The sequence below is a fragment of the Danio aesculapii genome, chromosome 14 (assembly GCF_903798145.1).
Source record: "Danio aesculapii chromosome 14, fDanAes4.1, whole genome shotgun sequence".
Lineage (NCBI taxonomy): Eukaryota > Metazoa > Chordata > Actinopteri > Cypriniformes > Danionidae > Danio > Danio aesculapii.
In genome coordinates, this window is record NC_079448.1 from 22,980,375 (window position 1) to 23,003,482 (window position 23,108).

A 23,108-nucleotide genomic window follows, 5' to 3' on the forward strand; every position below is an offset into this window, starting at 1 on the left:
AAGTTAAGAGCAGGAGTTACAGAAACTCTTATTTATTTCTATTTTTAGTTTAATTATTTATAGTTTTAACCAATTAGTTAATCAGACAGACAGACAGAATGATATAATCAAATCAATCTTTATTGGCAATTTGACACGAACAACCCATCTATCCTACTAAAATACACATGCATGCGCTGTATCTAAGCAAGTCTTTCCACAATTACAGTTAAACACATACTTGGAGAATCACTTCCAACAGGTGATTGTTGGTTTACATTAAGGTGAAACTAAAAGACCGAAGTGCCTTTCATAGGCCTCCCTCCTTAGTTCTCTCTGCTGTTGATCCTGTGAAACCTGAGACTCTGAGATTGTGTCCATGGGGAACATCATGAAAAAATACTTTTAACAATATCCGGCCTTGAAATTGTGCTCAAAATGACCATTGGCAACTTGCTACAAATTTAAAACTAGTCATTTTGTAAACAAAAGAACCCAAACGCATTACATTACAATTTAAGGGTTTCAAAGATGACACACTTTGATGAGAGAGGAAAAAAAAAAAAAAGGAAATTCCATCTAAGTAAACTATGCAAGATTTGAATCTACCAAACACTGCTTAATGTTTACAACCAAACCTTTAGTCACAAAAGAGCACTAAATGCAGCATGACAACATGACATTGTTTTGTATAACACAGCATACCATAGAAAGAAGGAGAGAGAGAAAAAAAGATTTCTCCAAATGTACGCACATCTATCAATTCTTTTTTTTTGCACACGTCCTCCAAGGACTTTGGTCACACATATATTGTCTTATTTAAATAATGTGGATGATGATGATGATATAAGAAACTGTAAACTAATGTGATGTTTACCCTCAACTTAACACCAGAGAACACGGTCTTTCTAGTCTGTATATCCACCATTTTCTGATAAAAACCAATATTGCTATAAATGCTACAACATTTTTTTTAAACGTTTCCTCATGAACTGAGGACGTCAGCAAAAAAACCCCCAAAAACATCACATTAACAAATGCATGTTGTCACAGATTTCACAGGTGCAAAAGCAAGGCATCAGAGAGTGTTCTCTATAACTAACTACCTACTCCCTATCTAAAAATAATGACCTAAATGGGTGCCCTTGTTCAAAAAACCAACAATGAATAATTCATTTTGTTAACACACTACAAGGCAGAAGCTCCTTTGAGATAAACTGATATGGAGTCATGTTGGTTTGTTTTACACTACTGAAAAGAAACCAGTTAAATAAATGCCAAACTATCAACCTTTTAAAAAAAACACTCCCTTGTCACAACTGTCCATTTAGAGCAGGACGATCCAGTGTGATTCTGAACCATCAGTTCAATGAAGGTCTTGTAGACCTGTTGAGGGCAGGGGCATCTCGTCAATGATTTTCGCTTGAATGGAACAAGGGCTGAAAGACTGACATCCTTCGACAATTGGTGCCCAGCCTACGATGTCGACGCAAGTTAACGTTCCAGAACCAATGTGGCGCTTCCATCACATAATATAAACCTTTTCAGCCTGGGAAAAGGTGAAAACCTCTTTGGTCCTGGGGCATATCACCTTATCATCTTGACGAATGGACAGGAGTGACTGAAAAGCAGAGGTAAGGGAACGTTAATCATTATATATACACTACCTGACAAAGGTCTTTTAGCCTATCCAAGTTTTAGGAACAACAAACAATACCTTGACTTCTAGTTGTTCATTTGGTATCAAAAGTGGTTTATATGAAAGGCAAAGCATAAAAAATTATGCTTATTTTAGCAAAATAAAATATCATGCCTTGATTTTTAATCATTTAATAAGGACAGTAAAGTCTGACTTTGCTGAGACAAAAGTCCTGTCACATAACAGAAATAATATACAGTATAGAATATAAATCTATACCTTCTGCCACTTTTCCAAATAATCAACTAGAAGTTATTATTTGTTGCTCTTACAACTGGGATAGACGACAATACTTTTGTCAGCATTAAAATAGCATCATATGTATACAGAAGAAAAAAAAATGACATGCAGAATGCAAAACTGGCATTGAAACTCACATTGTATCCATACACATAGCCATTAGGCAGCATCATGGGAGGATTGTTCTCATTCATGACCTCGCCAGAGATTTTGCACACCAGCCTCGAGTTTGCACAGTGAGCCATGGGAAGAGGTTGCGCCAATTTGTTTAGCGACTTACTGCAGACGGGACAGTCTGGGTTTTTGGAAGTGCCATCTTCTTTATAACACTGCCTGTAAATGCGGAATTAAGGTCAACAACTGTTCAGTTAAAGTGTCAAGGGCGCTGTTCAACTGTTGCCTCAGTGTCAATATAGGGCATACATTTACAAGAGTGCTGTGTCTTGCTTGTTGTGATTCTGACTGATGCACCTATTGTATGTTTAAAACAAAGGAAGTGACACATCATGGTTTAGGCTATATTCATTCTTCCATGGCAGGGCGCCACACCAAATTTCATTCCCACCACGGCTACATTACAGTTTCTCATTCAAAACTTTCAGTCATTGTCATTTTATTTTAAATTGCGTGTTATGATAGCACCAAAACGTTTTAAATGTAAGTGAATTATAATAGAGCAAACTTTTCTGTAATTGTAGTAGTTCTGTGCGTTATCTGTTTAACCCTTTAAGGTTAAGGTTAAACCCATTAAGGCTGACTGACTGACTGATTGACAGGGCTGCACGATGCGTGAGGTCAGAAAACACCACGTAGCTTTCAGTTATGATGAACACAGTTTCCATAATTATACTTTACTTATAGATAAAGATCTATGGTTCTGTACACAATAACTTTATTTTGCTGGAGTTTCTGGCCGCTTCACTTTACTTTAGGATGCATTAATGCCATTCTGTAGGTCTAGTGGAGACATTCATAAATATTCCTAGCATATCTAATAAATGTTGGAGACATACTTATTACATAAACGCACTAAATTGCGTTAATTTGAGAGCACACAAGAAAATCTGCAATTGAGCAGTGTATATTTGAGGGCGTGCAAGAAGTTGTGCATTAACAGAGGAAATCTGCGCACAAGCAAAGAGATTCGCATGCTTGTATTACATGGATGTACAGTAATTGAAATAATGCCACAGGTAGTTGGAAGATCTGTGTAAAAGGCCAGCCACTACAGCTGGAAAAAATCCTAGAGGAAACACTACAAATGATCAGTGCATGTGAATGCGAGCCATATACTGACACAGAGTATATTTATTTTTTTACAAAGTATTCTCCTAGCTTGATATGGTATAAATAGCATATCTGGTTGGTTTTGAGGATGTTTTTCGTATTTTGCTGTCTATAGTGGATCAGGGAGCTTTTGAATATAATATATCTTATATTTGAGTTCTGAAGACAAATAAAGGTCTTATGCTTTTTTTATTAACATAATTTTCAATTTGGGCTAAACGAACACTAAGCTAATAAATCGCCATTTAATACACTGACCCTTTTTTATTTTAATTACTTAAAATACTTGGTTCACTAAAATATCAGCAGGATATTCAATTGGTAAACTCTATACGGCATATGTATTTGAAATGAAACCAAGAATTAACGGGTTTTATGTCATTTCAAATAAAATCAGGCCAAATCGAAGTTCATTTCAGGGGTTCGAAACGACTTTCCAAAGCAAACTTTACAGAAAATATCACTTTGGCTGGTAAACAGCTTCAAACTACCATTGTGTGTGCACCTGACAAAGTGCATTTTCTCTCAAGACGGGCTTATTGTTGACAGAATAAAGAACTAACTTTAGCTCAGCTGTGTTTATATGCTTGTTTTCTCAACTAGAACATGTGAAACAACATAAGAACGTCAACCTAATGGCGACTTGTGTACATGTATGTTCTGTATCATAATTGGGTCTGCTTTAATTTTTTTTTTATTCACTCTGCACTTTTATGTTTGTTTTTGCCTTAATTGTTGGTTTTAATCAAACAAAATATAGCCAAACTTAAGCATGTTTGCAAATACTGTCAAAAAAGTTTGAATAATCAGGCATGTGATCAGCCGAGGACAAAAAAAAGAAGACGAGAGCAACTCCCCAAAAAATGTGTGTGCTTAAATAATAATAGAACTAATATTTGAAAAAATAAATAAATAATATTTTCTATATAAATATCTGGTATTGGCCACATAAAATTAAGTTTCATTTTTGTTTTATCAGTTTAAATGTTAAGCAGTTTAATGGTCACCCAAGTAATATTTAATAGGTTTATACTAACTCAGTTTAGTGCTCTTGTGTTCACAGAATTTAAATTTTCCTGAAATTTAGTAGACTCTTTATTCTACGTCATAAATAAACTACTAGTCAGTCAACAATTCAAACTGTAAAAATATTATTCCAGATGAATTGAGCAGTGTAATATGCTTTAACATTCCACCCTGAGAAAAATATACATCACTAAAAAGATTATCACTTTCACTTTCCTTTAGCATAGTCCCTGCTTTTTAGTAGTTTATTTAATTATAAAGTATATTTTTATAAATTTGTAATATCATCTAAACTTATGAAACTTTCAGGTATCATATTTCTGGTGCTAGGCTGTAGCACTGAATAATTGCAAACATAACAGATGACTTGTAGAGAATAATAACAAATGTGCATCCTGGCTTTATTTATAATGTAGGCTAAAGAGCGCACGTGGTCGTGTTGTGCAAAAGTGAGAGCGGAAATAGTCTGCACAGCCACGCATGCATTCAAAGCGTTTTCATAATCTAGCATATTGTCAGCAGCTTCATCATATTCGCACATTGTAGGAATACACAATATTATTATGTTGTATACGCAGTAGCCTAGATAGCTCTACAATTACATCCCTGAATGACGTCCAGAATGAAGCAGTTACTGCTCCTTCTTGCGCACGATGATAACCAATAAAGGCGCAAACCATCAGGTTGTTTGCTTGCTTGACGATGAACCTCACTGAGACCCCTTACAACCCCCCGTTCCATCTCAAAAAAAATTGGATTTACGCAAATTACAGGAGTCCCTCCAATGAACTCGGAAAACACAGTAATCTGTATGTATATGGAAGAATCACATCTTTGATTATTAATACTGTAATTCTTAATATACTTTACGACAAATATTATATTACATATATTATTATTAATATTTCTGAAAAATGCCCATCGCTAATCGGAACATCCTGAATATATTCATTTCAAAACAAAGACGCAGAGAGGATACGGGGTTTTGATGGCAGACAGCCCTGCCTGCAGGGTAATGGTAAACACGGAGTTGTTCCCCAGCTGGTGTAATCTGTAGTTGTCATATCTGAACTGCTGAATCAACATTTTCCATCGAGCTGGATCCAAGAGATCCTGGGAAAAAAGAAATGATGTCGACCATTAAATTTGTACCTGCTATAAAAGCATATTCAGAAACAACTGGCCAACAATAGTAAAGCACATCCTTTGAGTGGAACATTAATTTAAGAATATATAGAAAGACATAATTTACCTTATATGGTGAGATATGCGTGTCTGAGGGAAACGCCAGCATGCCCATCACCTGCCGTACCTCATCCAACTGCCCTCCTTCTGCTTGGCTGAAGTGTTTGCGTGCATGTCTAAAAGAGATTAATTTAGCCTTAATAACAACCAACAATGATTGAACTTGAAATGTCCTACCATAAAGTCCTAGTATTAAAAAAATCATACCTTACTGCATCCATCCGTTTGTTTTGTCGAATGAGTTCAATAAATTCTTGGATCCTTAAACTGAACTCCAAACAGCTCTGGGAACAAGGACATATTTCAACACAACTTAATAAACCTTACCTTTAAAATCAAATTAGCTTTCAACTCTGAAATGTAAGCAAATTAAATCTCAGATTGCAAGGAATACAACCACAATAGGGGTGTGTGATATTGACAAAGAATTACATTGTTCAGATTTTTTTTTTCAAAAATGATAACTGAACTTTTTTTGTGCTATATCTTGGCTGGTTTGGCACCCATGGAAAAAAAAGACACTAAAACTGTCAATCATTAGCAGTAAGTCTTTCGCCCAATTCACACGGGGCTTCAGCGTCAACGCCTGACAGAGGGCGTGTCTGAAGTTGGGGCTGCCGTGATCGTCATAGCAGCCAATGAAATTAGTCAGCAATCGGCTGCTGTCTGAGCTGGTGTATTTGCATACAGCGATCTGATTGGCTGACGCTTCCGTCGGCACTTGAAAAGTTGAGAAAGTCCCAATTTCTGCAGCAAGCACTCTGAAGTGGCGCCGATGGATCCACAATGCAGCTCGGCAACGCCTGACATCACCCATTCAAAGTGAATGGGAAGTGTTGAAGCTGACGCCCCGTGTGAATGGGGCGTTAATGAGTGAATTATTCAGGGTATATGTATACAGGAATCGGAGAATAAAATTCAATACGCTTCAAGACCTTATTTTAAGACACTTTCCATACATTTTAAGTCAGAACCGGTAACATTGGCAACATTTTATATATTATTAACTAAACAGTGGAGGATTTAGGCATGGGCAATATGGGCGATCGCCCAGGGCGGCATCTTGCTGGGGGCGTCTTGGGGAGATGCAAAAAAAGTGCCCCAGTAAAAGCTTTGAGATAAGATTTACTTTATGCAAGTGTATTAATTTAGAGTGGTTATCCCAGAATAAAGATGTTAGGGGACATTCACTTTTGGCGTCTTTGGCACATGCAAGTTTGTTATTTTTTTATGTGCAACGTGCAACCGAAACAACTCTGGTAAAAACAAATTGACTCATGTGCGCAGAAAGCCATTCCAGTGCGCCTCACACGCGCTGCTCCTGATCCCAGTTGTTTACTGTACAAGCACACCGATATGCGTCAACATGCAAGTTGACAAAACTAAAGTTTATTTCATATGATGATGATGATGTTACTTTGACTAAGCATGGCTATGAAGAAGAAAGGAGGTATAATCCGTCAGGGAGGTAACTAAAACTTTATAACATTAATTCTCGGCCATGAGTCGGGTCTAAGACAACAGATAATTCTAAAAAACATATTTTTTTTGTACTTTATAGAACTGTCCTAACTAATTAATATTTATGCAACATAATTTCCAATATTCTTAGAATATTACTCCAGTTGTGTCTTTACATTGCTTTTCAGTTCTATTTAGGATTGATTTCTGTTATTTATAATAATAATAATAATAATAATAATAATAATAATAATAATAATAATAATAATAATAATAATAATAATAATAATAAACAAATTGTAATATATCTTGAAAATAAATTAATATATTTAAATGTATTTATAATTATTATTTTAAATGTATATATTTAAAATATATATTTAAATATTTAAAATATAGTTAAAAGTCAACCACATAGTGTCTTTATTTCTTGGGGGATGGGGAGGGGGTATGTTTGGGGTGGTTTCGCCATTTAAACTAGAAGCGCCGCTGTTACTAAATACTGATTGTAAGAAATGAATCCTGAACTAAAACATTATTCATATACTTCATAAAAACGTTCATCCAAAGGTGCCACCTATAAAAAAAGGAGAAAAAATGGTACTGCCTTTGTTACTGCAGCAAACAAAGCAGTGTGACATCAAATATAGAAGGATTTTATCAATTTCATAAACTACACAGCATCCGAACATTTCAAACTTTAGCATACAACTATAAATATACAACTGTATAATCAAAAATGGTGCAAAAATTAATACCTTGTAACAGCATTTAAGACTTTTTAGGGACCTTAAAATTCTCTAAATTGATTTATCAATTTAAATACTTTAAGACCTCGCGGACACCCTGTTATTGAATAATTCAAAGGATGTTTGTTTTTTTTTATGAATGAATCACTGAACCATTTTTTTTCAAATGAAACAAGGTTGCCCTGAAATGCACAAATGTTTTGCTTTTGGCTATGTCTGAATTATATTTTCACTGGCAAAAAGCAGACAATGGGCTATATGCACAGCTAGTGTTTTTCAGTCAATGATGAACTTCCGGTGAAACCTTTATGTGACTATTTTCAATTCAAATATAATCAGTTAAATAGACTTAAGCATCCATTTGGTTGTTAAAGCATAAAAAGAGATGAAAATCTGTGTAACCGCTAGCGCCGTCATCAGGTGCAGGTTAAATTCCATTGAAAATTCTGGGGTAAAATTAATATCCATATTTTAAAGACATGGTGTGGAAAAACATAATTTAATGCAGTGCTTCTGATACCTACTTTATATCGTATCTCAGCCAGGCAGTGAAGATTGCTGTTTTTAAAGAAATCAGATCTTAAACGTTGCGATTTTGTATAGGTTGACAATTAACCAGAAGCCCTGGTGCTGGCAGGCTGAAATTAAAAGTCTGTGTGCATATACAGTACCCCATTCAGTAGCTGTACTCAATATATTTTGTGGTTACACTGATATTCAAAAAACCCTCTTGTTCATGTGATTACTTAACTACATCATATACTATGAAGATCAAAACAAAGCCATAAAAGTTGTTTATTCTGATTTGATGACTGGAATTCAAAGGGAAATCTAAACTTATTACGCTGTGAATTCTGTAGGAATTAGGCATGAGACGACAACCGGTTTCAAGATTTACCTCGGTTTGGAAAAGTCACAGTTTTAAAACTGCTTATACAGTTTCTGTGATATATATGTTTGTTTGTTTTTTTACGTGGTGTCAAAAACTTTAGGGCATCAATGGCTACTAGTCAGCATGATTCAGCAAACACTGGAAAAAATAAAAATAAATAATTACATGGCTTATGCACCAACATCTAAGCATGCTCTGGATCGAAACAGTGCAAAGAGAAGAAAGATATCCAAAGACGCCTTTTTAAGTTGTAAAAAAAATTAGGTTTTTTAATAATGACGATAGCAGAAGTCAACAATTTATTTGAATTATTTAGCCTGGCATATTTACTGTTGCAAAATATTTTAATTGTTTCTTAAAATAAAATATATAGTGTTCAATAGGGAAAAAAGGTTGTTTTTTTACCCAGATATTTAAAAAGAACATATGTTATAGCAGTAATCACAATGCTGTGATATTTTTTTCCAAGTTTACTATACCATTAGAATCTTATACCGGCCTAGTAGCCTAGCAGGAATCTCAAGACATGTTTGTTTTTTGCAAAGTGAGTGACATACTTGTAACAGAGGCAGGGAACGATGAGCAGTAGATCCACATGCAGTTTAAACATTTATCAATAAAGAAAAACCACCAAGAAGAAAGAGGCCATTTACATGACAACATTTCAGCCCAAAACAGAAAACTTTTTATGCATCTTGCCTGTTCGTTTACACAACAGCATTTTGGGAACTAAAACGCATACATTTGAGCACGGGTTTCAAAGAGGACATTTTTGAAATAGTGACCTCATGCACATGCGTAGTATGTGTTAGGGATGTGGCAAAGACAAAAGACATTAGTTATTTGTTATTTGACATTAGTTATTTGAAATGAGTTATTGAAACTATGTTGTCATGTAAACGTAGCCTCAGTCTTAACAACACCAGGAACTCAAGAAACCATAACCATATACAACAAATAAAAATAAAAAAACGTAGGGGCTAACAGGATAAAAAGGGGTGTAGACAATCAAAAACCATAGTAACAACGGATGGGGCATGCCACAGGTAACAAAGGAAGGTGAACAAAGCAAAAACACATGTGAATCATGGTAATAAGTATCACACATCCCTAAACCACAACTTGCAGTCGCTCCATGGCTCGTATTAATGATGCAAAAACGCAACTATATGTTTGCATTAGGGCTGAACTATATATCATTTGAGCATTGATATTGCAATGTGTGTATGTGCAATAGTCACATCGCAGGATTAGATTATTTATTAAAATTTAAGATAAATATATTCTTAAATATAATTATTTTTATATTATTTATACAATGATGACCATGTTATTTTACATTCCATTGTTCAATTTCAACTTGAATAAGGTTATGCTCGCCAGAAAACCACAAAGCACTGTTTATTTATATATTTTTTCTATAATTTATTTTAACGTATGCAGATGCATACATCAAGAAAGAGACTTGATCATCCCTGTCGATCTAAATGAATGAAATCTTTCCAAATATCGCCAAATATCAAAAGTAAAAATGGAATTCGATGCGGTAGAAGAAGCTGCGTCAATATTTTCTTTATTTAATAAGACGACGATGCCGACACACAATGAACGTGTGGTGGTGATTGAAGGCATCAGACACGGAGCACAGACGCTCTTGACAATTCAATGGAGGTAATTAATAATATAATAACACTAATACTTAAACGATTAACGCGTTTTAGAATAACCAAAACAACATTTCAGAAGTTTTACAGTGTGCTTAGCCTGCTGGTTTGTCCATTCACACACATTTTTATCGTCATATGATCTCTTCTAACAAAATCACATGACTTTTTTAATGCACATACTGGAATTTGTTTGGTAAAAGTGTTTCCATAGTAGTTCATGCGCATCTTTTCTTATCGAATAAAAAGTTTATCCTACTTAGTTATCCACATATGTTTTTAATGTGCATTTTTTAAAAACTTGCGCATCTTGGCTTTCCATCAACATTCCATTAATGTTTTTTTGGATATGCGCATAAAAATAGGTGGATGGAAACGTAGCTAGTGTCAAATTTTTCCAATATGGTGCAACCCCTAGTTTGAATATGTCTTACTTTCATTTTCCGCAAGCGAGACTTGTTATCATGGCACCATGCCAGACAGGTAGCAGTTTCCTGACGTTCGAGAGATTCTTCGACTTCTTTTGCAGTAAGAAACATTTCTATGTTGACCAGATCCTATAAAAACAAATGAAGGCATATAAGAGGCAGCACTAGTATTTAACCCACATTGCAGAGAAAGGAAACAAACCTCAATTCCGCTTTGCCTGGCTAGCTTGACAGCAGTGTTGTAATAGCCGCAGCGTAGTAAGTGCTCCACCATCATGCGGTCCATGCGCTTCTTTTTCCAAACATTAACGCTGGCTGGCTGATCACTGCTGTGCTCCTTCAGGTGCTCTATGCGTCGCTTGCATAACTTGGCGCTTTCATCTTCTGCTTGGATGGACTCAGCTGCCTATCAGATACGAAACTCTGTCATTAAAATCTGTATAAATATAGTTAAACATAAAAAAAACGTATATGATGCTTCAGCATACCTTTCTCTTGAGGGCGCTGAGCTTTTCAACCACGCCGTCCAAAAGAGAGACTACAGTATCCACCACTGGAAAGCTACTGAGTGTTTTCTCCAGCTCTGCCACCACCATGGTCACGTGACTGGTCTCTCGGTCAATGTTCTTTTGGGCTGCTCGGAAGCGCTTGTTCAAGGTTTCATAAGGAACCTGTTGAGGTAAATAAAGAGCAGCATTTCAGTACTAGGGATAATATTGATAATCAATATTGATAACACCATTCCCATGTGCCTGTCAGAGTGTGCCTTAATCTCTGCCTCGGCTGTATCAGATATACAGCACAGTGACAGACATGAAGGAAGCAGACCTCATATAATGTTTGTGAGAAATAGTATAGTAAGAATTTTCCCAATGATTATTTGATGTATTTGTTGTGGAGTCGCAACAATGACTCACACACAATGTCGTTACAAAGTTTACGCACGCACACACACCGTGTGCATTTAACTTTGCACTGTTTTTGCACACAAATGTGACAGGATGCACATTAATATCCACTGTTGTATGGATATCCATTATGTCAATGTACAAAATAAACCTGATTTAACGTCCACAAACCAGGATTGAATAGTCTTCTTTTATAATTGTACTGACACTTGGCTGTGGTAATAAAGTTGGTAAAATCGCTATAATTCATCACAAACATGCACTGTTTTAAAAACATTTTAAACTTGTAAAACTCATTCTTGATGACATTTAATGATCACAGAGAGCTGAACAGATCTTTAAATCCCAGTTGCTTTGCGCACGTCCTGTCTTGTTAATATGATTATATGCCTCACTACGGAGACATGTTAATACACGGCTGTCAATAAATTCAGTAGGAAGGGAAACTGCACTCCTACATCATGTTGTGGTCGGCCTCGGCCACAATTTTAATGTCGGGAAATAAAATAAAAAATAGACTTAGTCTTTATATTAACCCAATATAACTGTGGACGCACTATACCTGCACACAGTTCTGTCCAAACCACTCCCAAATAATGATTTTCATCATAGCTTCCCTTTAAGCCAAAAAAATTTTTGTACATGTTTTTAGATGATTAATTAATCATCCTAGTATGTGTATGGTATGTTTATGTATGTGCGCGACTACATTTTTTCTGAAAATGCATACAGTGTGGGTTAATATTTGTATAAAGGCCATGACACACAAAACTGATGGTCAGCCGTTGGGCTGTGTCGGACTAGCTAGTTGTTTTGGTGTATTCCACACCTCTGCTCCCATTGAGTTAACATTGGATTGTGTTGTTCAGAATCAGTGTGTAAAATTGGCATTGGTTCATGAGCTGAAGGGAGCAATCAGTCTGTTTTTTCGGCAACAAATCAGAGAGCAAGTGAAACGTAGTGAAATGTCGTAGCAAGCAAACAATTCAAGTCAAGAAGAAACACAACAAGGCAGGCTGTAATTTCACTACATTTCTCAAATATTTGCAAACGATATGGATAATCAGATTATAAGACATATTTGCACAAGCACAAGCAAATATGTGGTGACAATTACTATGATAATGGTAAAATGCAGTTTTGTTTACGCTTTGTGATCATCGGAACTTCCCTTTGTGAAATGAGAAAGCAGATACTGCCCCCTATGGTGCTGAAAGACACGTCCTTTTGCACAGCCTCAGAATATGGCTCTCGTTTCAGTGAGCCTTTGTTCGTTTGGTGTGTTCACACACAGCTTTTTAGACCAGACAGGATCAGACGCAAGTCAACAATAGTTGTGTTTCATTAGTGCTAGTTGTTTTGCGTCAGCTTGGTGTGTCCCACCTTAAAATAAACCCAATGTAGATTTCACTTTTTACATGTACACAAGGGTTGTGTGTGACATGAATTTCATCATCAGAACAAATATAGTTTACATCAGATTCTGTAATACGCTGTACACATTATGTCTTATTTTTGCATTTAATATTTTGTCCAGTATTTACTCATTAAGTGGGTTCACCAATTGACAAGGTATTTTAAGAAAAATTAATAAACAGGACACACAGGAATGTGTGCAAGCTACAGCAAAAATAGATGTCTATGTAAATCAGATACTGTGCAAAGAGGATTTGAAAGTACAGTCAGGTGTACAGCTCTATCATGAAAGAATGCAAAGACGTTTATAAGGGACAGAAGCCCGTAGGCCAATAAAGGTGCTGAAAGATGTTGCAATGCTGATTTGGTTTGTCAGAAAGAAAAAAAACAGAAAGAACAAACCAACCATTTACTAAAGACAGCAAAAACAATAGATGCCCATGTTAACAAGTCTGTGTGTAAAAGGAATAAAGGATATCTACAACTAGGATTTCTTTAAAGTGTACTAAAGAGTACAAAGTCATTATTATCTCATAATGTTCGGTGTTAATGCACATTATCAAATGTAGAGTATACTCTGAAGTTGTGAGTTTGACGGTCATTGTACCATAACAAACGCTAAGGCTTTATAATCTCGTCTTAATAAACAATTGGTTTACCCACAAAGAGAATTACTGCCTACTGTCATTCAAAAGCCATACATTTATGTTCATCCAAAATTGATGCTCCAAAAAATGAAAGATTTTAAAAAATCTATGCACATGCATAAGGACCATCACATATGGAAAACGGAAATGTGTTTATGCGTGTGCTTGATCTGTTTGTTCATGTGTGTCAAGAACGCATAGTTGAGCTGCTGTCGACCGTGTGCTTAATGAATCTACGATAATAAGAGTTCATAAATAAAATCCTACATCAAAAAAGTCCACCACATAAACTGATTTGAGTTTCTTCAGAAAGACATAAACAGGGTTAAAAGACTTAAAATTTAAGACCATTCTTATTATTAAATGAAATTATTATTAAATTTCAGAAATACAGGCTAAACGCTAAGGATTTTTTCTAATGGCCCAATTAAAGCATAAAAAATATGTTAAAAACAAAAGTTATTATAAGGAAGATAATTAAACCATATTAGTAAATAGAGATAATAAACTTTTGTTAAAACATTTATAGAGACTTTTTTTTATTGGAATGTTAGTGATGGGTGTTGGCTTTATTGGTAGCTTTTAGATGCTCAAAATAACCAATTAACCATTAACCGAAAGGCAGCGTTTTTAACCGATTAATGGTATCAGTTAAATTATTCAAAAATATTATGTTATATATTTTTAAAGTTTAGCTGCATAAGGGGCCAATCACAGTGAACAGGCTTTTTGCATTAAGAGGGGCATCTTTTAAATGGTTTACCAACAGCCGGGAGTGTTTTGTGCCCTGCTCATTAGCCCTGGGAGCCTCGCGTTTTTGCAGTTGCGCAATGTGTGCGTAATTGAAATAAGTCACCCCTGACCCAGTCAACCCAGTGGTCACTGTTTCAAATTATCCAGAGCTGTATAATGTTACAAATCTTGAATATCACAATATTATTAAATATTACAAATTTTAAAAACATCGACAGCAATGCTCACGCACAATACGCAGCTAGTTCAGTCGTTTCTAGTGACATAAAAAAAAAAGAGCACCACGCTTCTTTTTTCTTGTGAACAAAAAGGCAGTGTGGTGCACCTCATGTTTTTGAAACGTAAACACTGCAGGTTCTGTTGTTCTATAAGCTGTTGTCCGCATGTTAAAATAAATCTGTATTTTAAAATGCAATATTTAATGTCACACAAAATAGACACGTAAATTTTTTTTTTAAATGAATAATAATTTAATATTAATCTGACCAGTTAACCGTTAATATTCGGTTAACGGGCGGCGGTTGTCAGTTGGCAAAATTAACCGAAATGAGCATCCCTAGTAGCTTTACGTGGACACAGGAAAATTAGGACCTGTTAAAAATGATTTATGACCAACAACACAATATTTCAGTAAATTTAAGACTTTTTAATGCCTAAAATTTTTATTTTGAAATGTAAAACATTTTAAGACTTTAAGGCCCTGCAGATACTCTGGGAGATTAAAGAGTACATTTAAATGAATTCGTTTAAAAATACTTTATTCATTTATGTTCTGAAATGCCAAAATCCAATTAAGTGAAATATCCTTTTTGAGTATTCAAGCATAAATGAAAAATGAAAAACGGAACGCCATCGACTTTAAAGCTAAGCCATTGCTGCTGATGCTGCCCTTTTGTTTGTTCACCTTTCTATCTGACAGCGCATTGATGTATTTCTCATAAATACTTTATTATTTATTACTGTTTACTTACTCGGTTTGGAATACTGCCACGTCCTGTGATACAGGCATTTATATGTGGAGCCTCAGTAAGCTATAAGCAAATGCTCTTGACTAAAAAGCTACATTTTGAAGATCACGGACTTCATTCAGCTATGCATTTGAGAGAAAAGGTCATAAAGGTGAACATGATCATTAGGCCAAGATAAGCAGATGTACCGCAGCTGTAGGAAAAAAGCAGAGATGCATAAACCTTCAATCTTATCTCTCAGGATCCGCCAGTTTATTTTGATCAGGTTATCTATCACCTTACAAACAGGACAGATAAGTAGTATCAACATTTGCAGTGCTCTTTTCATGTACAGATGTTTCAGAGTAGATAAACCCCCCTGCATCAGTCAATGCTATTATTGAAGATTTAACCTTTGTTGCATTACAAGGCACAACCTGATTTAGGCAGTGAGAAGTGAAAAAGCCTAAATTTAGACAGAATTTATGCAAACTACTGAAGAAGAACTGATGCACAAATCAAAACACTACTCAGCTAAACACAAAAATCACACAGTATCAAATATTACATTCCGGTTAACATTTATAAATAGATGGTTCATCCAAACATGTAAATTCAGTCATCTTGCTAGGCCTCATCCATTTTATTGTTGTGAATAGCGAGTGTTAAGTGTTAAGTTTTTACTATCCAAGAAAGATGGTGTGCAACATGTGTCATATATTTCAACTATTCTGGAGGTATTCAGCATGTTTTGATATAAAAAATAGAGCTAAATTTAAAGTATTTAATAGAATTCTATTAAATAATAAAAATCCTGGCCTTGACAGTTTGCCTTTGTCTATGACTGAATGAGGGTCCATTTAAGCTGCTGTTCACTCTGGGTCAACTACGAAAAACAAATAAGTGCTCCATTTTTATAAATCAAGACTAATAAAAACAAAGCAAAATAAGACCAGAACTCGGACTGTTAAATAAAAGTCAGACTGACAGTTGACAGATGAATTTGATGAATGCAACAAATTTAATTACATCAGAAAACGGTAAATGGGTTGTTCTTTGTATGCCATTTCCATTTATCTTAATTTCTCACAAGCTGTGTGCTTTCTGGTCAGGTCAAGAAAGTGAACCCGGAAGTTGCTGAGACTTTTATCACCACAAGTTGATGTACTTCAAACAAATAAATATTGAGTAGGGGGCGGGGATTTCTTTCTGTGAATCACTCCCTTGTAGCAAAATAATAATGGTTAAAAATATTGTGGGTGAAGACATCAAATTGACTTCAACAGAGGGCCAAAAGCAAATGGTCATACTTTGATTGAAGACTTGGTTGATAAACTTGCACGGATTATTTGTTCACTTAAAGAATAACCATGTATGCTAGCAAAATAAACACTGTACATTTTTATTTCATAAGAGCCATAAAACAATACATTAAATTTTGCTTTATTTTACACCAAACCGTATTGTATATGCCAAATTAGGGCTGCACGATACTGAATAAATTTAACATTGTGATATTTTGTTATTCTGAGATATATATTGTGATATATATACAATTTCCCAAGATGACTTGTATATTTGTATTTGCGAACAATTCATAATTTTAGGACGAGATGACTCTGTAGGGGAATGCATCTGCATATAATCTAATAAACAAATTAAAAGCATAGATAAATACAATAAAGAAAAGCTACAATTGAAACAAAGAGTGTTTTATCGTTTTACAAGTCTAACAGTATTCAAGTACTGTAAATGAATAATACAATTTTAAATAATTCAATAAAATTAATCGTTATTAAAAGTTACAAAATTTACAATTTACCTTCCCTGAATGCTTTTAAAATCACATGCAAATTATATATTATAATACAAACTTAGCATCGCAAATCCTGCGATGTGACTATTACAAATGATAACATTGTGATATCGATAGTAAACCGATATATTGTGCAGCCCTACACCAAATACATTATATATGTACAATGGGACCATTCTTTGAACCCTTTGTATCTTTTCTAAAAGTTTAAATGGTTAGTTAACCCAATAATGAACATTCTGTAATTAATTACTCACCCTTATGTCGTTACAATGCCGGAGATGTTTGTTTATCTTCGGACCACAAATCAATTCCTCATTTTCACTGAGTAGTATGGTTCAGTACCGTATGATACGATACGATACGATACAATACGGTTTGGGTCGCCACTACCAAATGGTAGGCATGATTCACGATAGAAACCTGTGGTCGACATCATTCTCGCTCAAAGAACAGTAAAAATATGGCCAAAAAATGCTTTATATAGATAAACACTTGTGTAGAAAAGTTAATTACTAACCTTTCAATGAACACGATTTTATAAATGCTGCAGCTCAGGGCTAAAGCGAATTCCTAAATGTCTGTAATTATATAGTCTAGCCTATATATATAAAAATAAAATAAAACAAAGCCTATATGAAAACATACAGACCTTACTGTCATCGAAATGTTACCTATTACATAAAAATTACTTAAAATACATATCGAGGCCTTATTTGTATGTGTTCAAAAACAATGATTACCATCAGTTCAAACCTCTCATTATCTTTATTCTTCACCAGCACCTGTAACGTTAGTAACCACTTGTTAGAAAGTAATTCCGTCATTCTGAACTCATAATAATCGAAGCTAATAATTAAAAACTGCAGTTTATCTGGGTTTTAGGTTGCTAAAAGAATCATTTTCTTGTCTGTTAGTTTTTTTCGTTTCACTCTCGTGTTTGTCAATTTCTAAACAGACGTGAGAAGCACTTCAATAAATCACACGCAAGTTATCATCATGAGCTCTAATTCAATATTTCAAATATAGATGCACAGCAAGAGAAAACAAATCTGCCGGCGCTTTTCTACGCATTTTTAGATGGGCTCATAAACGACAATAGCATATATGCAGCAGATTCTGTTCATACTTCTTGGCATGTGCCTGTTTGTCACAAGACGATGACAAGGTTTGTTTGAGCTCAGGTCGACCATGGCTCAGTACGGTATCACGTCTCGACTGTGTATTTAAAATGGTGTTGTCATTTTCCTGATTTGTGGCACACTCTGGTGACATTTCGCTGTTAACCAATAGCATTCAGCTGTGTGTCTAGTGCCACCCCTTTTTGTACCATTCTGCTGTACCCAAAAAGTGATATGGTACGGTCTGCTATTTTGGTTCCTGAGACAGTGAAATGGGAAAAAAAAAACATACGGTACTCTACCACACCATACTATACTAGGATTGTCACGATACTGGAATTCAGTACCAATTGGTACTAAAATTTTTAAAAATCCATTTCCTGCAAACATTTGAACGCTGTTGAACATGTTCTTAAACACTGCCGACTAGCCATTGTATTCACATGCTCAACAGAAATTACTGTGATTGGCCGTGAAGGTCATTAGTTCACTGAACTCGTCGCTGTTTACGAAGTGTAATCACAGTTATTTCTGTTGAGAATTTAAACACAATGGCAAATCAGCGGTGTTTAAGAAGGTGTTCAACATCGATCAAATGTTTGTGGGCAATGAACGTTTTAAAAATTTCAGTTTTGATTGGTACCAAATTCCAGTATCATGACAACCCTATACTACAGCTGCACCATTCCGGCTAAAATGAGAATCACGATTTTTTGCTTAAAATAAAGATCACGATTTTCTTACGATTCGGTAGATGTAAAATAAAGGTATGGTAAAACAAACATATGGTAAAACATTAATAATAATAATATGTGTAGGTCTATTGGTTTCTATAAATGATTCCATTCTTCTATTCATTGAAATTCTATTTAAATGAAGTGTACGCTTTCAGTTTCATCCTTCGCTCGCAGCACTCAAACGATCGCTCTGTGCCACAAACTTATTATTATTTACAACTTTATTCTCTGTTATTCACAACCTATGCAGGTTCTGTTCACTAAAGTAGACGCGCACGTGTCAGCTCACGTCACGTGTGATTTCCCGGCTGCGAATACATCATTATATGAAGACAAAAATGACATTTTTGGGGTGAATTGTACCTTATAAATACAGTATTTGACTCTTTCAACATAATTTGAAGGTGTCCATGTCGCTGAGCAACGCATGTGAAACAATGAAAAGACTCGTGCGGCCGCCTTTTCTTCTCTCCTGAACTTATGATTGGCAGAATCGTAGAAATGCTGGATTAAGATCGTCTAGGGGGTCGAATCGAGATAGCGATCTTTTTTCGATTAATTGTGCAGCTCTACCCTATACCATATCACTCAGTGGAAACAGACCTTAAAATATTTATAACAAAATCTGAGAGCTCCCTCATCCTCTACAGACAGCAACAGTCCAGAGACATTCAAGTTCAGAAAAGGAACCAAATCATTTTAAAAACATTCCATCTAACTTCAGTCAGAATGCAAATGGTGCTGTCTATGGAGGATGAGGGAGCTCTCAAATATCCTCTAAAAAATCTTAATTTGTGTTCCGATGGCAAAATAAAGGTCTCGAGGGATTGTAAATGACATAATGGTGAGAAATTAAAAGCAAAATTGTAATTTTAGAGTGAACTAAGCCTTTAATGCTGGTTGCTATTCACTGCCAATTACTTTTTATAAAGTAGAGCATACGATATCAGGGTTAGACATATCCATAGTTAGTTCATATTTAGGTGAACTCTTTAAGGATGTTGATTTATTTCATTATCAGACAGCATAATATAAATCACCATTCATTCGTGACATACAAGGGTCAAAATTAAAATGGCATAATGTATTCCTTTTCAATTGTACACCATTTTATAATTTGTTTATATGAACACATATCAATTGTAGTGATTTATCTCCCTCTAAAGCATCACACCAACCAGTCCCTTTTATATAAGAGCTACTCCACATATTTTCATTACACTTCCTCAACCAATGTGGCTTCTGGTTCTGCACCAAAATAGCGACTGATATATATGGTTAGATCATGATGCAATGATCAAGAATGTACTGGAAATCATTCCCAATGCTGCAAGACAAGCTCAGATGCAACATGCCCTTGACACAGCAGTGAAGACCATATATTATTGACATTCAGTGTGCGTTTACATAAACAGGCGTCAAATTACATGAGATCCGTGAACTAATCACGTCACAAAGCATTCAATGCATCATCAATCAGTCAAAGGAACCGGTTAACGTGAGGATTCATCCATAACGACGCAATCAATCGTGAAAAAACCTGTGACGCAGAGAACAAAGGTGCTGTATCCCACCCATTAACGTAAATAATAAGCTCCTCGTTGACAATCCACACCTGGGTGTTAAGCCTGCAAACAACCAACACAATATGATGCAATGTGATCCTAATGTGGTGCATAAATCGCATGCATACCGAACTCTGGTCACCATTGGCATGTGTATATCCCTCCAGCATTTATCTAAAGCCACGGAAAAAAATCATAGCTTCAGATGACAGCGTCCAAATAGCAATCAAACGCTCACATGAGATTGACCAGCAGTCGATTATGATGCATCTGTACATCCGATGCTATTCGTGTCACCCACTATCCAACCTCGCTAATGATTCTCGTCAAAATCTGCCTTGAACTGCATTGCTCGCTGGTTACACTAGTGGACAAACCTGTGATGGGATAAAACAGCGTCTATTAACACAACACTGTCGGAACGCAAGAATGACATGGGCCAGACTGACATTAATCGACTTATTTCTCCTTTTAACACAACTGTCGACGTCATTTACAACTGTACATGCGATGTCACTGCTCGACTATTTGCTACCACTCCGGTTAGATCGGCTTGTGTGGGACTTGTTTTGCTAAGTTATCTAGCCCCAGAGCTAACCAGTTAACTGTCTAAATGCAGACACAGTTTTAATTTGATGGATAATCTCCGTTTGAAGCCCTGTTATTGAGGTCAAACAACGCAGACGGAATCTGTTTAGATGCGTGTTTAGATTGTGGAGAGGAAACGCTTGACAGACCTTTAAAGTTGGGTATTCTTGCACCTTTAGGGCCATAGAGAGTTGAGCTGCTGTCTCTTGCACCGCCATCTTGCTTTGGGGAAACTGTGGAGCGTTTGTTCGTCTTCTTCCCGGATTTGGTCTTCGCTGCGGCACCGAGGTTAGAACGGATCGTTACCGCCTCCTAGTGTGGCGGTGAATACTAGTGTTTTGAGTATCAAAAAGAAAGTTCACCCAAAAATAAAAACGTACTCATCATTTGAGGCACAAGTGTCAAACTCAGTTCCTGGAGGGCCGCAGCTCTGCACAGATTAGTTTCATCCTCAATGGACCCTTTTCACAAGACGTTTAACAGTCATCGTTTAACGAGTTTAACGGTTGTCATATTCTTAAATCCCTGAAAGTTTTTAATATTAAGATTTTTTTTTAATTAATGAACATTTATATGCATTTATGTATGTATAATATAATCTTTACGTCAAATTACATAAAAACAAATTACAGTTAAAGCGAGGTGTTTTTAATGCACCGTCTGTAGGGCTGAAAGTAAATTTGACGTTGTTCTCCCCTCTGGCTGCCGTCATCAGTCTCACATTTTTTTTCCTTTTTCTGAAATCTTGATAACACCATTGTGGAGTTTTTCTTGTATTATTTCGGCAAAAAGGATTGTAAAAAAATTTTTGTTGTACTCGCCCATTCACTGCGTTCTACACAACCTGCCTTCCACTACTGAGAAACCCAGAAATGTAAAAATGGTCTATTAAACACACCTGATCAAGCTAATTGAGTCCTTCAGGCTTGTTTGAAACCTACAGGTAAGTATGTTGGAGTTGGGTTGGACCAGTGGTGTAGTCGGAGCTATACGCACGTAAAGTCTGTATGCTTACTTTTTTCCACTAGCTGTTTGAGTATTACTACTTTTGAGGATCAATAATTGCGGATTATTCGGTATACTCACTTATTTTGGTGATTAAATTTCCCTTATTTATGTGTATTCGCGTCCCCTTTAACTGTATACCAAATGTTTTTCGCATCTTAATGTGTTACAATTGGTGCATTTTTAACTTGCACCATTCCCCACCCCCTGACACTGCATTTTTCTCCCAATAGACTTCCATTCATACGCATGCGAATGCGTCAGACCGGAAACATGAACTCGTGCAACAACTTTCGCAGTTTGCTGCGTTGGAAAGTTCAAGCTTGGTGAACTCTGACCTGCGAAATCGCATCACATGATTGCGTGAGACCAATCGAAGGTCAAAACATGACCTCTATGGACAGAAATTTAAAACATAGACCAATAGTCTAATTATCTTGTTTATATTCCGCTCCTTTTTGCAGTGCACAGAATTTCGCATGCACAAACCCTAGTGTGACCGCAGCATTTTTCGAAGACGCCGACAAGTCAACTGAATGATGTCTCGATGAAACTTTTAAAATTTTAAAACAGAGTGTCACTTTAGACCCCCCCCCCCCCCCACACATTTCTATTTAGCCCCCTAAAAGTTTTGCGATTAGCTTATGAACTGTACTATTAAATTATCGCCTCAGTACCCTTTACTTTTAATATGAAAACGGTGACCAACTTCTGCCGCTCCGTTTTCAATTTGTTTTATATTTAATCAGCAAACCACAGCTGAGCAGAAGGTGTGTGTTTGTTGATAGCCTACTATATGGAATTTTAAATGAGCAAACAGTGGGTGTGGCTTGTTTTTCTGAATGAATGTAGTAAAATAGTCATTTCATTCAGAAAGATCAGGAAAGGGGTTTTAGAAGCGTTATTACAAGCAAACACCTCTTGCTTACCATTTC

General features: G+C 35.8%; 1 protein-coding gene across 1 annotated transcript; it reads right to left on the minus strand.

Moving 5' to 3' along the window:
- Nucleotides 1-102: 102 nt before the first annotated feature.
- On the minus strand, nucleotides 103-21,397 carry maea (macrophage erythroblast attacher, E3 ubiquitin ligase). The gene is made up of 9 exons (XM_056472250.1): nucleotides 21,318-21,397; nucleotides 11,159-11,341; nucleotides 10,873-11,076; nucleotides 10,677-10,799; nucleotides 5,684-5,760; nucleotides 5,484-5,592; nucleotides 5,211-5,344; nucleotides 2,056-2,251; nucleotides 103-1,600 (listed from the first exon to the last, which is right to left on the minus strand). The coding sequence occupies exons 1-9, from the start codon at nucleotides 21,384-21,386 to the stop codon at nucleotides 1,505-1,507; spliced, it is 1,191 nt and encodes a 396-aa protein (XP_056328225.1). The 5' UTR covers nucleotides 21,387-21,397; the 3' UTR covers nucleotides 103-1,504.
- Nucleotides 21,398-23,108: the final 1,711 nt, after the last annotated feature.

What these genes read in the sequence shown, in the direction of transcription:
- maea (XM_056472250.1), bottom strand. Translation starts at nt 21,386, where the DNA reads ATGGCGGTGCAAGAGACAGCAGCTCAACTCTCTATGGCCCTAAAGGTG. An exon ending in CCAGGCAAAGCGGAATTGAG is followed by an intron (nt 10,800 to 10,872) that starts GTTTGTTTCCTT and finishes TTGTTTTTATAG; the next exon opens with GATCTGGTCAACATAGAAAT. An exon ending in CTGTCTGCCATCAAAACCCC is followed by an intron (nt 2,252 to 5,210) that starts GTATCCTCTCTG and finishes CCGCATTTACAG; the next exon opens with GCAGTGTTATAAAGAAGATG.